This window comes from Dasypus novemcinctus, chromosome 18 (assembly GCF_030445035.2).
Source record: "Dasypus novemcinctus isolate mDasNov1 chromosome 18, mDasNov1.1.hap2, whole genome shotgun sequence".
Classification (NCBI taxonomy): Eukaryota; Metazoa; Chordata; class Mammalia; order Cingulata; family Dasypodidae; genus Dasypus; species Dasypus novemcinctus.
The window spans coordinates 60,570,313-60,584,113 of NC_080690.1; the positions used below are offsets into that span (position 1 = coordinate 60,570,313).

General features: G+C 49.4%; 1 protein-coding gene across 6 annotated transcripts in view; it reads right to left on the reverse strand.

The window, feature by feature from the left end:
- Positions 1-13,801, reverse strand: part of AKT2 (AKT serine/threonine kinase 2) — a 52,444-nt gene that overhangs the window by 8,619 nt on the left and 30,024 nt on the right. For 5 of the 6 annotated variants that reach the window (XM_004474041.5, XM_058280255.2, XM_012531185.4 and 2 more), the window contains one exon: positions 177-330. In XM_004474041.5, coding sequence (XP_004474098.1) covers positions 177-330 — 154 coding nt within the window. The remainder of the gene's footprint in view (positions 1-176; positions 331-13,801) is intronic. The other variant, XM_012531189.4, reaches the window with a different exon arrangement.

Below are 13,801 nucleotides of genomic sequence, written 5' to 3' on the forward strand. Positions count from 1 at the left end.
AAGGGACCCGGGACAGCTACATCCTGCAGTCGTCCCTCCCACACAGCAGTCACAAAGGTGCACTAGCTGGATCGCTGCCCGCTCCGCGTGGACACCCAGGTCGGCAGGGCCAGCAGGGGCCGAGTGCTGGCAGAATGGTAGCCTCCACCCCCTGACCGCCCACCCCCAGCACTCACCACCTTGGCCCGCGCCTTGCTGACCGCCACTTCCATCTCTTCAGCTGCAGAGGAGTCGCTGGGAGAGCCACACTTGTAGTCCATGGGGTCATCGCCCGGGCCGCGCTGCTTGAGGCTGTTGGCGACCATCTGGATGGCCCGCATCCACTCCTCCCTGCGGGGCATGCCAGGGGGCCATGGGTCCCATGGGGCAGAAGGTGCGGGGTCCCCTCCCCACCCAACCACAGCCCCACCCCCTCCAGTGGGTCGGCAAGTGGCCAAACACCTGTGGGCATTTGGGCAAGAACTGTCTGAGCCCGGGGAGAGGGCAAGAGTGGAAGATGCAGAAGATGATCCACTTTCCAGGATGCCGGGCCGAGAGCCCAGCAGGTGAACTCCAAGCTACTTCAAGTCCGTCAGCACCTGAGTGAGCAGAGGGGAGCCCACCTTTCATCACAACCCCTGAAAGGAGCCACCCCCTGAGCCTTCAGTGAGGGAGAGAAGCGACTCTGAATTCCTCCAGAACAAACAAAAAGCTCAAGTTTACAGGTCACAAATGTTTTGTAAAAGAAAGCCAAGAATAAAAAAAGGCATTCATCAGCTGACAAAGCTGACGCTCTTACTTCCCTGGAGGGGGCTGTGTGGAGTGGAGGAGTCCGGGGCAGGGGCAGGGGCAGGGGCAGGGGCAGGGGGCCTGATGTAGAAGGATGTAGAAGGGAAGGCAGCAGCAGGGAGGCGGGTCCTAGCAAAAAGGAGGCTGGTGGGGAGAATGACAAGGTAGGTCTGCTAGTCCTGACTCAGAACTTACTGGGAAAGAGTTTTCTTTTGATTACTTGTAAATTGCTCTTTCTGTCTGTAGAGAAGGAAAACGGAGCTGGGAAAAATGAGTGAAAATGGCCAGAGAACAAAATATATACATATATTAGGGTGAATAATGATAAACTCTTAATATTCCCCCATTTTTGACCTACCACACAGCAATTCTAGGTGGTTCAACCCAAGACAGTTTGAATTTCCTCTGTATTTTGCTTGTGTCCACAGAACAGCCACATGACCAGTGGGAAAAACAAAATGATCACTACGAATGAGAAAATCCAAAGACAGGCAGACAACCTCCCAGATTGTGTAAACACACCCCACTGACTTCATCGTCTGGTTCTCGTGAGAGCCAGGAGCTGGGCTGAGTCCTCTGCACACAACTTCCAGAACACCCCAGAAGGCAGGTGCCATGCTCCTGTTCCACACGCGCCATCAGAGGCTCTACCCAAAGTCCTGCAGGGAGCCAGTGGCTGAGAATGGGATCCACACACTGTGCTGCGCCCCAAGTCTCAGCTTCCTCATCTATCAAATGTGACTCATTCTTGTTTCCTGCACTCCTATGATGCCGGGTTTTGTTGGTTGTTTGTCTGTTTTTAGGAGGTATGAAGACTGAACCCAGGACCTCATACATGGGAAGAAGGTGCTCAACCACTGAGCTACATCTGCTCCCCATGACGCACAGCTTTGACATTGCTGGAATCTGGATGCATCTGACAAGTGGTAACTTGTCTTAGTATCATGTAAAATAGTAGTGTGGCTTCCAGATAGTGGTGTCTTACAGGTGATGAAACACAGGAACAGTATTTAACTCATAGGACTGTGGTGAGGCTGAGAATGCCTGAGAAGTGTCTGTGCAATGAGACATTCTGCAACTGAGGGAGAGAATGAGCAAGATCTACATTCTGACTTGGAAAACTCTAAGACAGCAGTGAAAAAAAGGAGCAGCAGAACGGTGAAAAGGTAGTGATGCTACCTGAGTTACAAAATGTCTGCTCACCAAACTAGAACCCCAGCTGCCTCAAGGAAAGGAACAGGGAGTGACAGGACAAAGAAGAATCTGCATCCCACCATACACTACCACCAAATGCTTATAGAGCACATACTATTATTAACATCCCCTCCTCCTGCATTACAGATGAGGAAACTGAGGCGCAGACTGAAACCAAATTCAAATAAAATGCTGTGGTTGCTCCAAGCCCTGTAGCTGGAATCACAAAGGGCCTGGGCCCTGTCCCCAGGGCCAATGGCCACGCAATTCCTGCTTAGCTCCCCAGGAGCTCAGGGGCCCCAATAACGAAGAAGAGGCTCTGCCTCCTCACAGGGGTCTCACTCCCGCAAGGTCATGCTTTGTAAAGCAAACGCATAAACATGCGTACATGGGTGTCGAGTTGCCCGGGCCACCCCCAGGCAGGGTCTGCTGCCCCATATCCCATGTGCCCAGCTTGTGAGGATGGGGATTTCCGTCTGCTTGTACAGGTGCGCCCCCCGCACCTGTGCGGGCACCCTGCAGGAACCTGGGGAGTGACCGAGTGGGGCAGCCCTCAGCCACGTGGCTCCTAGGCACCAAGCACATGGAGCAGGGCGGAGCCGGCCCTTTCCTCCCTGACCCAGCGTCCCAGGCCCCTATTTCTCAACTTGTTTTAACTTGAGCCTCCTTTGGAGCAAGTTACAGTCTTTATCCCAATCCTTATGTGAATATTCTTGTTTTTCCCAAAAAAGGTGTGTGTGGGGGGAGGTGCCTCCCATGATATGGTTTATCAGACCCTATTTGTCCTCTCAGAAATATAAAAAATACTGACTTAGGGAATATGGCCAAGGCTTGGAAATTTTTTAAAAAAATCATGTCGATGTGATATTTATTTTAAAAGAAATAAATGAGGGACTGTCATTTTTGTTTACAGGGAGAGCGAGGGCGAGAGGCCGCAGCCTGCTCGTGGTCAGCAGCTGAACAAATGAGCTGCAGTCCATCTGCTCCTTAGGGGCTGCCCCAGGGAGCCGACCCCAAAGGCCCAGAGCACATCGGCGTGAGCAGGGACCCAAGCCACCGGCGGGCACTAGGCGGGCTGAGACTGGTGAGCCACCATGTGCACAGCACCGAGCACAGGCCCAGGCACTGGGAGCGTTTAACTCAAGGACGGGCCTGAAGACCCCGGGGCGGGACCCATCCAGTCCTACAGAGCTGCGGGGGAACCCAACAGGATGCGGGGCGGGGCGGGGGGGGGGGGTCGAGCAGAGCTGGGGCTCTCTCCACCCCTGCCTAACAAGCCCCCAATCCTGTTCCAACTGGATCGAGGTTCCAAGGTTGCAGCACTCAGAATTCCAGAGGAAAAGCAAGGGCCTCTGTCCAGGATACTCCTCAAGGATTTGCAACACGGTGTCTGGGGCAGAGGGGAGCTCCCACCCACGGCTGCAGCTGAAGTGACTTCCACGCCCCCAAAGAAGGCAAATTCACCACCTCCAAGACAGGATGAGAAAATAACAGCATGGAGTGGCCAACTCCAGCACAACCTCAGTTCTCAAGAGCACGGGAGGAGGGGGGAGGGCTGTGACTAATGGGGAAACTGAGGCACGCAGAGATGGAGTCATCCAGGAAGGTCACACTGCCAGGCTGTGGCAGAGCTGAGACTCCTTTCCAGACACTCCCTGCTCCTTTAGGTACCACCCTGCCTTTCCCTGGGCCAGAGGGACTGAGTCTCAGGACCGGGAGAAGCTGATGGAAGCTACAACCCCAAAGCCCAGGCCGAGGGGCGCCAAGCCTCTGAGATCGGGAGTGCCTGGAGGCCTCCCCTTGGAAGTTCTGGGCTGGACCACCCTTCAGGAGGACTCCCCTACTTCACACCAGCAGCGACAGTAACGCCTACCCGCCAAAGAGCTGCCTCGGCAGACACCAGCAGAGGTGCTCCAGGTGAAGGAGCTCCTCAATCGGCCCCAGGGCTCCCTGCGGTCTACAAATAGAGGCAGGGCCAGGAGGCTGCACCCAGTTATGCCGCTGTCAGCAGAGGCCCTGGAGGACCAACACAAGCTCCTCCCCTTCCCCAAGGACACCTGTCCCATTGTTGGGTACGCCAGGAGGGAGCCAGATGGGAGCAGCCACACACCAAAGGGCAGGGCACAGGGCAGTGAGCCGTGTGACGCTGAGCAGCCCGACTTCTCAGACCCATTTGCCATAAATCGGGACTCACAACAGCGGCTGAGAGCGCAGACTAGAGCCAGATGGCCTGGGCACAATCCCAGCTCTGTCCTTCCATGGCGGGCAATGCTGGGCAAGTGGTCTGACTTTGCCCCGGGCTTCTGGTGGCTCACATTTGAGTAAAGCAGGGCCTCTGGGGCCGTGTAAGTGGGGAAGGAGACACTGGGTAGGAAGCGCCTGGAGCAGTGCTGCCCAGAGTAAGCCCTGGAAGGGTCGCTGTGAGGCCCCACCCTCTCATCCATCCATCCTGTCATCCTGGCATCCCTGATGCCTTCTGAGGGCCAGACAGTGATCCAGGCGCTGAGCGTGCCCCAGGGGAGCCACCAGCCTAATGTGGAAGACATGGGTGGAAAGGGGGGAATGCAGGGACCATAGAGGGCAACCCTCCTCCAAGGGTGGCATTTAAGTCCTACAGGACGGCACTGGAATGTGGACCTCCCCAGGGTCTAGAACAGGCACCTGGCACATGTGTGTGAAGTGAATGAATCGGTGGGAAGGAGGTGGCCACACAGAGTGTCGGGAGAGGAGTGTGGTGAGGGCCCCAGGCAGGGGAAGACCAAGCGTTCTGTAGGAGGCATGGGGACCAGTCGGGCTGGAGCCCAGAGAGAGGAGGGCAGGGAGGACAGGGCTGGAGCACAGCAGGCACCATGTGGCATGACGCCAGGGAGCTGGGTCTTGATCTCTAACATCACAGGATGTCACTGGAGGGTTTTATGCAGGGGGCAAGTTGATGCGATTGTTGGTTTAAGTCAGCGGAGGCTACATGAGTCACAGGCTGGGGGCATGGAGAGCAGCGAAGAGGCTCCGGCAGTCCTCCAGACAGAGTGCCAGCGGAGACGGAAGAGAAGGCACCAAAAAGTACATGTGCCAGACGATTCTATGCACCCTGGGCTGAGCTCTTCCACAGGAACTTGCTCAATTGCTCCTCATGACAACCAGGGAACCGAGACCCCCTGAGAAAATGGCACAGCCAGCGTGTGGCACCACAGCATGGGCCCAGCCCTGGGTACCAGGATGAGGAGGCTGCAACGGGCCCAGAGGAAGCCCGGGAAACGGGAGGTGGCGGGGCTGCCCTGGGGTGCACCGGCCAGTCCTCCTCGCAGCTTCAAAGACAACCTGCCTGCTCCCCTAGTCGTCACCCTTCTCCAACCCAGAGGGCTCTACAGCTAGAGGGCATCTGGGGTCCAGCCCATCCACGGAGAGCCTCCAGCAAGTTGAGGGGGCAGGTCCAGGCCTGGCCCTACCTGGTGAGGAAAGTCCAGGCCATACAGTTCTTTTTTTCTACCACTCTCTGTGCCTCAGTTTACCACCATTATCCCTATATGAGACAAAGAACTACCTCCTAGAGATGTGCACAAGTAAAATGAGTTAAAATATGTAAAATGCTTAAAACAGGGCCCTGCTCAACAGAATTTATTATATTTTTATTTATTCAATAAACACATGCCAGGCACAAATAAGTAACAAATATGAAATGCGACACCAGGCAGATAGATGCTGTGAAGCAAAATAAAGTAGAATAACAGAATGACAGAGGACAGGCATTTGAGTAGAGAAGGCGCTTCGAGCAGAGACCTCAGTGAAGTGAAGGAGAAAATCGTAATGACATCCGGAGGAAAATGGCTTCAGACAAAGGGCAAATGCAAAGGCCCCGAGGTGGATGTGTACTTGGCATGCTTAAGCAACAGCACAGAGACCAGTGTGGCCAAAGTGAGGGAATTCCTGGTGGGAAAAGCATCTGGAGAGGTGGCCTGATCATGTAGGATTTTGTGGGATATGGCACAGACTTTGCAATTTGTTCTCCATGGGACTAAAAGCCCCAGAGTTCTGAGCAGAGAAATTACATGGTTAGATGTACTTTTAAGAAGATCACACTAATATGATGCACCATTAAGCATACTTGCCAAGACCAGGGGTGGGCAAACTTTTTCTGGAAAAGGGCCAGATGGTAGGTATTTCAGACTTTGTGGGCTATATGTTTCCATCACAACTACTCTGCTCTAGTAGGATGGAAGCAGCCAGAAACAATTCATAAGTGAATGGGAGGGACTGTATTCCAATAAAACTTTGTTTACAAAAGCAGGAGGCCAGGCCATAGTTCACTAACCCTGCTTTATACCTAACGTCTGGGTTACAGGAAATTCAGGACAGATGAACAAGGTACTGAAAAGCAAATAATATGACAGCTCCAGAACATGTGGCATTCTATAAGACAACTAGCTTGGTCTTGCCAAAAAAAAAAATCAGTGTCATGACAAGGAGCTGAACTAGATTAACACAGGCCAAAGAGACAAAATACACTTTGAATGAATCTTGCTTCAAAAACCTAGTTCAAAAAATAACAATTTGAGGACAAATGGGGCAATTCAAGTACAGGCATGGATACTGAGAAGACACCACCCCAATGGATGGACATTATACCTTGAGGGTAAAAGCCTGAGGCAGAGGTGAAGGGAATGGCCTTGACATCACTGGGCTGCTGAACAACGCACCACCTTCAGGTTTCTTGTTTCAAGAGAAAAACAAAATCTGATCTGTTTAGGCCACTGTGGTCAGGTTTTCTGTGCCTCCAAATGCATTAGTAACTGACAGGCTTATTTTTTATCCTTAATCCTTAAAGCAAGCCTATGGAATAGGTACAATTATTTTGCTCATTTTGTACACGGAGAAATGGAAACCCAGACAGGTTAAGAAACCACCGTAAAGCATACCATTAAAAGTTAGGCATGGGAAGTGGACTTGGCCCAGTGGTTAGGGCGTCCGTCTACCACATGGGAGGTCCATGGTTCAAACCTCGGGCCTCCTTGACCGTGTGGAGCTGGCCATGCGCAGTGCTAATGTGTGCAAGGAGTGCCGTGCCACGCAGGGGTGTACCCAGCATAGGGGAGCCCCATGCACAAGGAGGGCGTCCCGTTAGGGGAGCCGCCCAGCACGAAAGAAAGTGCAGACTGCCCAAGAATGGCACCGCACACATGGAGAGCTAACACAACAAGGCAACGCAACAAAAAAGAAACACAGATTCCTGGTACCACTGATAAGGACAGAAGCGGTCACACCAAAGCGAATGGACAGAGAGAGCAGACAACTGGGGGGTGGGGGGGGGAAGGGGAGAGGAAAAAAAAAAGTTAGGGGAGCTGCCATCATTCAAAAGCACTGCCAAACAAAATGCTATACTGTCTTTCCTCGTGTGGCAATTTGAGGTTTATAAATTCCAAAATAAAGATACTGATTATGTTTGTAAACTGGTATGTTCCTCTGGGCATGATACTCCTTGATTGTATTAAATTCAAAGGTTTTTAGATTAATCGTGATTAGGGCTTTGATTGTACCACATCATTAGGGTGACTCAGAGTTGAGTTCCCACCCCTTGGTGGGCTGATATAAATGGACACTCAATCAAGAAGACAGAAGAAGATACACAGAGGAATAGAGAGCTCCACAGACATGGGAGAGGAGAGAACTTGTCAGCTTTGCTCCTGTGGGCCCAGGAAGACAGATGAGTCACTTGTCTGACAGTTTACAGCTGACCTTGTGAAAAGAACAAAGCAGCTGAACCCAGAAAGAAAGAAGCCTTCCAGCCTTCAGCTGAGATCAGAAGAAGCTGGGCCCTGGAGCCTTAAGAGGATAAAGGAAAGTTGAACCTGTGCAGATATGGGCAGCCATCTTGCTTCAACACGTGGCAACAGGCATTTGGTGAGAAAGTACCTCTTATGGTACTGAGAGTTGGACTCTTTAGGCCTTGTAACTGTAAGCTTCTACCCCAAATAAATACCCTTTATAAAAGCTTCTGGTACTTTGCATCAGGACCCCTTTGGCTGACTAATATACCTCCTGTAGGTCAGATATTATTATCTCCACTTCACAAGTAAGGAAACCAGAGTTCAGAGATCAAATATCTTGCTCAAAATCACACACACAGTAAGTGATTTGGACCTGGGTTTAAGTTCTAACTCTGCTACTTAATGGCTGCGTGACCTCACTAAGCATCTATTTCCTTCTCAAAAAAATGTGGATAATAATATTGTCTTCATAGGGTTGTTTTAAGAATTAAAAGGAGATATGTATGTTAGGGATCATAACACTTAGTGCCTGGCATGTAGTAACTTCTCAATGAACACTGGTATTTCATTTTAACTAACATTAATTACTAATATGTAATAATATGTGAAGAAGCCCAATCCAGGCCTTCTCATTCCAAGTTCTATTCATTTTCCAATACAGTTAGTTGCTTCCATGAGTTGAATTTAAGAAGTTTGTAAGACAGAAACTCCATCCAAATTGTAACCACCACATCTTATCAATGACAACCAAATAATTGGGCTAAAAGAATGGAGAGAAAAACAGATTCTCTAAAATAGACAGTCTCAATGATGGCAGGTTTTGCATCACTGAATATTCTCTTATGTAATTACTGGGGTCTTGTTTCAGACTTGCCATAACTGCCTCCACCCAGTCTATGTAATGGGCTAATAGACAAATCAAAGCTTTCTTAATGGTGCTTCACAAGTACCTTCTGTGTGCTCTTTATATCCTCTGATGGAGCAGCCAGCACTGCCCCTGGTGTCAGTGCAGGTGGGATGTTGCAGTGCAGTGCTGATCGCCTGTAACAGTGCTCCTTTTAAAGTGACCTGGCAGGGAAATGGACTTGGCCCAGTGGTTAGGGCATCCGTCTACCACATGGGAGGTCCGCAGTTCAAACCCCAGGCCTCCTTGACCCGTGTGGAGCTGGCCCACACACAGTGCTGATGCACGCAAGGAGTGCCATGCCACGCAAGGGTGTCCCCCGTGTAGGGGAGCCCCACGCGCAAGGAGGGCTCCCTGTAGGGAGAGCCGCCCAGTGCGAAAGAAAGTGCAGCCTGCCCAGGAATGGTGCCGCACACACGGAGAGCTGACACAACAAAAAAAGAACACAGATTCCTGTGCCACTGACAACAACAGAAGCGGACAAAAAGAAGAACATGCAGCAAATGGACACAGAACAGACAGGTGGGGTCGGGGGGGGGGGGGGAGGGGAGATAAAATTAAAAAAAAATAAAATATAAAATAAAATAAAAAAATAAAATAAAATAAAATAAAATAAAATAAAATAAAATAAAATAAAATAAAATAAAAATAAAAAATAAAAAAAATAAATAAAGTGACCTGGCAATGGCCTCTCCTCTAGGACCATTCCTGCTTAAAGCAGGAATTCTTAACCTTTTTTGCTCCCCAGACCCCTTTGTCAGTCAGGTGAAAACCATGGACTCCATCTCAGAATGTAGTGGCAGATAGTTTTATGACACTCAACAGCAGCATGTCTTTAAATTAAATTTTAGGATTATTCAAAATTATGTTTTACAACTTTCCCATAATTTCAATGCCTGATAACCTAACATGGTTCAAAATCTGTTCAAATGGTCATTTTCAGCAAATATTTAGAAATCCAAGTTTTCCTGCGGCATCATAAAACCATCCTTACCAACCTTTATGCAGGCAGTTATCCATTGCACTCAGAACATGCAACATCAAAATAAAAATCGTACTAAGTCCACACTATACTGTGTATTACTTTATAAATATATCCCACCCACACCAACACATCCCCATAAGAATAATGTTATTTTTAAATTTTCAATTCAAGCTCATGGACCCCTGAAATCTTTGGGGTCCGTAGACCCCTGGCTAAAAACCCATGACCTAAAGACTCAACAGAGCCACCAATGAAAGGAGGTTCATTTGTCTCTGGCCACTGAACCCACAGTGTAGAATCACTGCCACATACAAGCAGTGGGACATTTGGCAAGTGAGTTAGCATATGTATTAGTTTCCTCATCTATACAACAGAGCTAATATTTCCTTGTAATTTGTTATGAGTCTTAAATGAACTCAGATGTATACAACATGCAGTTTAGTGCCTGGAGTATGATGAGTTGAGTAGGCACTTACAAAGCAGCAGTTCATTAAATTTCACTGAAGCGCAACTTTGGGGAAAAAATCATCTTGGACGAGATAACAGGATTGTGTCTCTGTAGGAAAAAGTCCTCATTCTTAAGAGATGCCTATTGGAGTTTTAAGGAGTAAAGTATCCTGATTCGTGAACCTAAGTTCAAAAGAGTCAGCATAAAACATGGCTAGATGAGGCCAACATGGCAAATGCTGCACTGCTGAATCCAGGTGCAGGATGTCTGGGTATCTGCTCACTGTCCTATTCTTTCAACTTTTCTGTCCCATTGGAAACAGGTTGGTGGGGTGGGCAGGGGGCTCCCTTTTAGCTGCCCAGTGGAGAGGTGACAGAGGAAGCACAGGAGGCAACTGGGAGCCCAGTAAGGACGCCTCGTGCGTCCCCACCACACCATCTCTCCCCAGGTTCAGCGCAGCCAGCCCACCTCAGGGCCAGTGAGTCAGCCATGAGCAGAGTGGCTTCCCTCTGACTGGGTTTCTGGCTCACAACTTTCCCGGGGGTTAGGTGAGGAATCTGCAATTTGGGGTTTGGCCCCAGGGCAGTCCCAGCAGATTTTTTTTCCAGGAGCAGGTGCTAAGAAGAGGAGGGCAGAGGCCCTCCAGCCTCCCTCCCCTCCCTTGGTCTTAGAGTCTTTTTTTTTTTAAGATTTATTTATTTCTCCCCACCCCCTTGTTGTTTTTTTCACTTGCTGAGTCTATTTCTCTTCCTTCTTCCTTTAGAAGGCACAGGGAACTGAACCCGGGATCGCCAATATGGGAGGGAGATGTCTAATCACTTGAGCCATCTCCACTCCCTGCTTTGCTATGTCTCTCATTCTTTCTTCCCCCCAGCGTCTCTTGTGTCATCTTGTTGTGTCAGCTTGTTGTGCCTGCTCATTACAGCAACTTGCTATCTTTCTTTAGGAGACACCAGGAACCTTTACTCCCTGCTTTACTGTGTCTTCCATTATGTCTTTTTCTTTTTGTGTCTCTTGTTGTGCCAGCTTGCTGTCTTCTTTAGAAGGCACCAGGATCTGAACAAGTGACTTCCCAGGAGGTAGGCAGAAGCCCAGTCGCCTGAGCCACGTCCACTTCCTGGTGTTAGGGTCTTAGTAAAGGAATTCCCTGCATTAAAGGGCATGCTATTTTGCTAAAATGGAAACTAGATCACATCGCTCTCACTAAAACATTTTGCTGGCTCCCTGCTGCTCCTTTTTCAGGCTTGCAAGTTGTGTGCCAGGTACTGCTGAATCAAGGGCTTCCTGTTTATTGTCCCCTGAATCTTTTAACAACCCTCTGACAACCCCAATTTATTAATTGCCTGCCAAAGTGTGTGGGGATCTCTCCCAACTAGCTTCAAGCATCTCCACATCCCCTCCCTTGAGACCCCTGGCTCCCTGATCCACCACCAGTGGTCCCCAGAAATGCACTGGCTATTCCCTGCCCGAGTCCTTGTACACTCTGTTTCTGTCTCCTGGAGTCACATTCTACCTTCTATCTGTGTGGCACACTCCTACCCACTCTTCAAAACTCAGACTAACACTGAGGTCCTGTGCACCTATGAATCTTGATTGGCTCTTACTGGTATAGTCTATGTTTTGGTCCCCAGTTTGTGACTTAAGTCTCAGCTGGCCTGAGATGGTAATTTTGTTCCCCTTAGTAGGCAAATATATTTTTAACCTTGGGATGGTGTGAAATGACAATTATGGTATAGGTGTGGTAACAAGCTTTGCAAATTTGCTTGAGGTATGATCTAAACTGTGCTACTGAAGAGGGTGGCCACTAGCCATGTGACAATCTACATTTACACTAAAATTAAGGGGAAGCAGATGTGGCTCAAATGATTGAGTTCCTACCACATGGGAGGTTCCTGGTTCGATTCCTGGTGCCTCCTAAACAAGACAGCAAGCTGACATGATGGGCAGGCACGGCAAGTTGACACAACAAAATAATGCAACAAGAGGCACAGAAAGGGAAGCAGATTTGGCCCAGTGGTTAGGGCGTCTCTCTACCACACAGGAGGTCCGCGGTTCAAACCCCAGGCCTCCTTGACCCGAGTGGAGCTGGCCCACGCGCAGTGCTGATGTGCACAACGAGCGCCTTGCCATACAGGGGTGCCCCCGCATAGAGGAGCCCCACGCGCAAGGAGTGCACCCCGTGAGAGCCGCCTAGCGCGAAAGAAAGTGCAGCCTGCCCAGGAATGGTGCCAAACACACAGAGAGCTGAAACAAGATGATGTAACAAAAAGAAACACAAATTACTGAGCCGCTGACAACAACAGAAGCGGACAAAGAAGAACATACAGCAAATAGACAGAGAACAGACAACTGGGGTGGGGGGAGGAAGGGGAGAGAAATTAAAAAAAAAAAAAAAAGACACAGAAAGAAAAAATCATAATGAGATACAATGAAAACGGGGAGCAGGGGTTCCCAGTGCCTCCTAAAGAAGATAAGCGGGAGACGGACTTTGGCCCAGTGGTTGGGGCGTCTGTCTACCATATGGGAGGTCCGCGGTTCAGACCCCGGGCCTCCTTGATCCGTGTGGAGCTGGCCACGCGCGGCGCTCATGCGCGCAAGGAGTGCTGTGCCACGCAGGGGTGTCCCCCGCGTGGGGGAGCCCCACGCGCAAGGAGTGCGCCTGTGAGGAGAGCCGCCCAGCGTGAAAAGAGAGAGCAGCCTGCCCAGGAATGGCGCCGCCCACACTTCCCGTGCCGCTGACAACAGAAGCGGACAAAGAAACAAGACGCAGAGAATGGACACCAAGAACAGACAACCAGGGGAGGGGGGGGGAATTAAATAAATAAATAAATCTTTAAAAAAAAAAAAGAAGAAGATAAGCAAGACAGCGAGCAGACGTGACAGACAGGCACAGCAAGCTAACATAACACGATGATGCAACAAGAGGCACAAGAAGGAAAAACATGAGAAACACAACAAAGCAGGGAACAGAGTTGGCTCAAGCAATTATGCACCTCCCTCCCACATCGGAGGTCCCGGGTTCAGTTTCCAGTGCCTCCTAAAGAAACAAGGAAGACAACAAGACACGGCAAGTGCACACAACAAGGGGGTAGGGAGAAATAAATAAATTAAATAAATCTTTAAAAAATAAACTAAAATTAAGATTTAAAAAGTGTCACTCCTCAGTTGCACTAGCCATGCATGTTTCAAATGCTCAACAGTCATATGTGCCTAGTGTCACTTTCTTGGGCAGCACAGATACAGAACTTGTCCACCATGGCAAAAACTCCTATTGGATGGCACTGCTCTAGGATTCTCTGAAGGGTCGGCTGAAGCCTTACCCCATGGACTCACTAGAAGCATGTTTCTCAAAGTGATTTCCAATATAACAAAGTAAGAAAAAGAATATTTGCCGTTCACCACAAAGGGCTAAACTCCTTAATATAAATAAACTTTCAGAAAAAAAATAAGAAAAAGACCAACTACCCAGCAGAAAAAGATATGGACAAACAAGAAACTCAGAAAAGAAACTGAAAATGGCCCTCGAACACAATGAAATGCTGCTCAAGCTCACCCACAAAGAAAGGCAAGTTAAAATGACACCAAGGTGCCACGTCCCACCCATCAGACTGGAAAAAATCCAAATGTGTGAAAACATTAAGGCTGTGGGACACTCTCAGACATTGCTGGTGGAAGTATAAACTAGCACAACCCTATTAGAAATATCTCTCAAAACCACAATTGCATGTTCCCTGTGACCC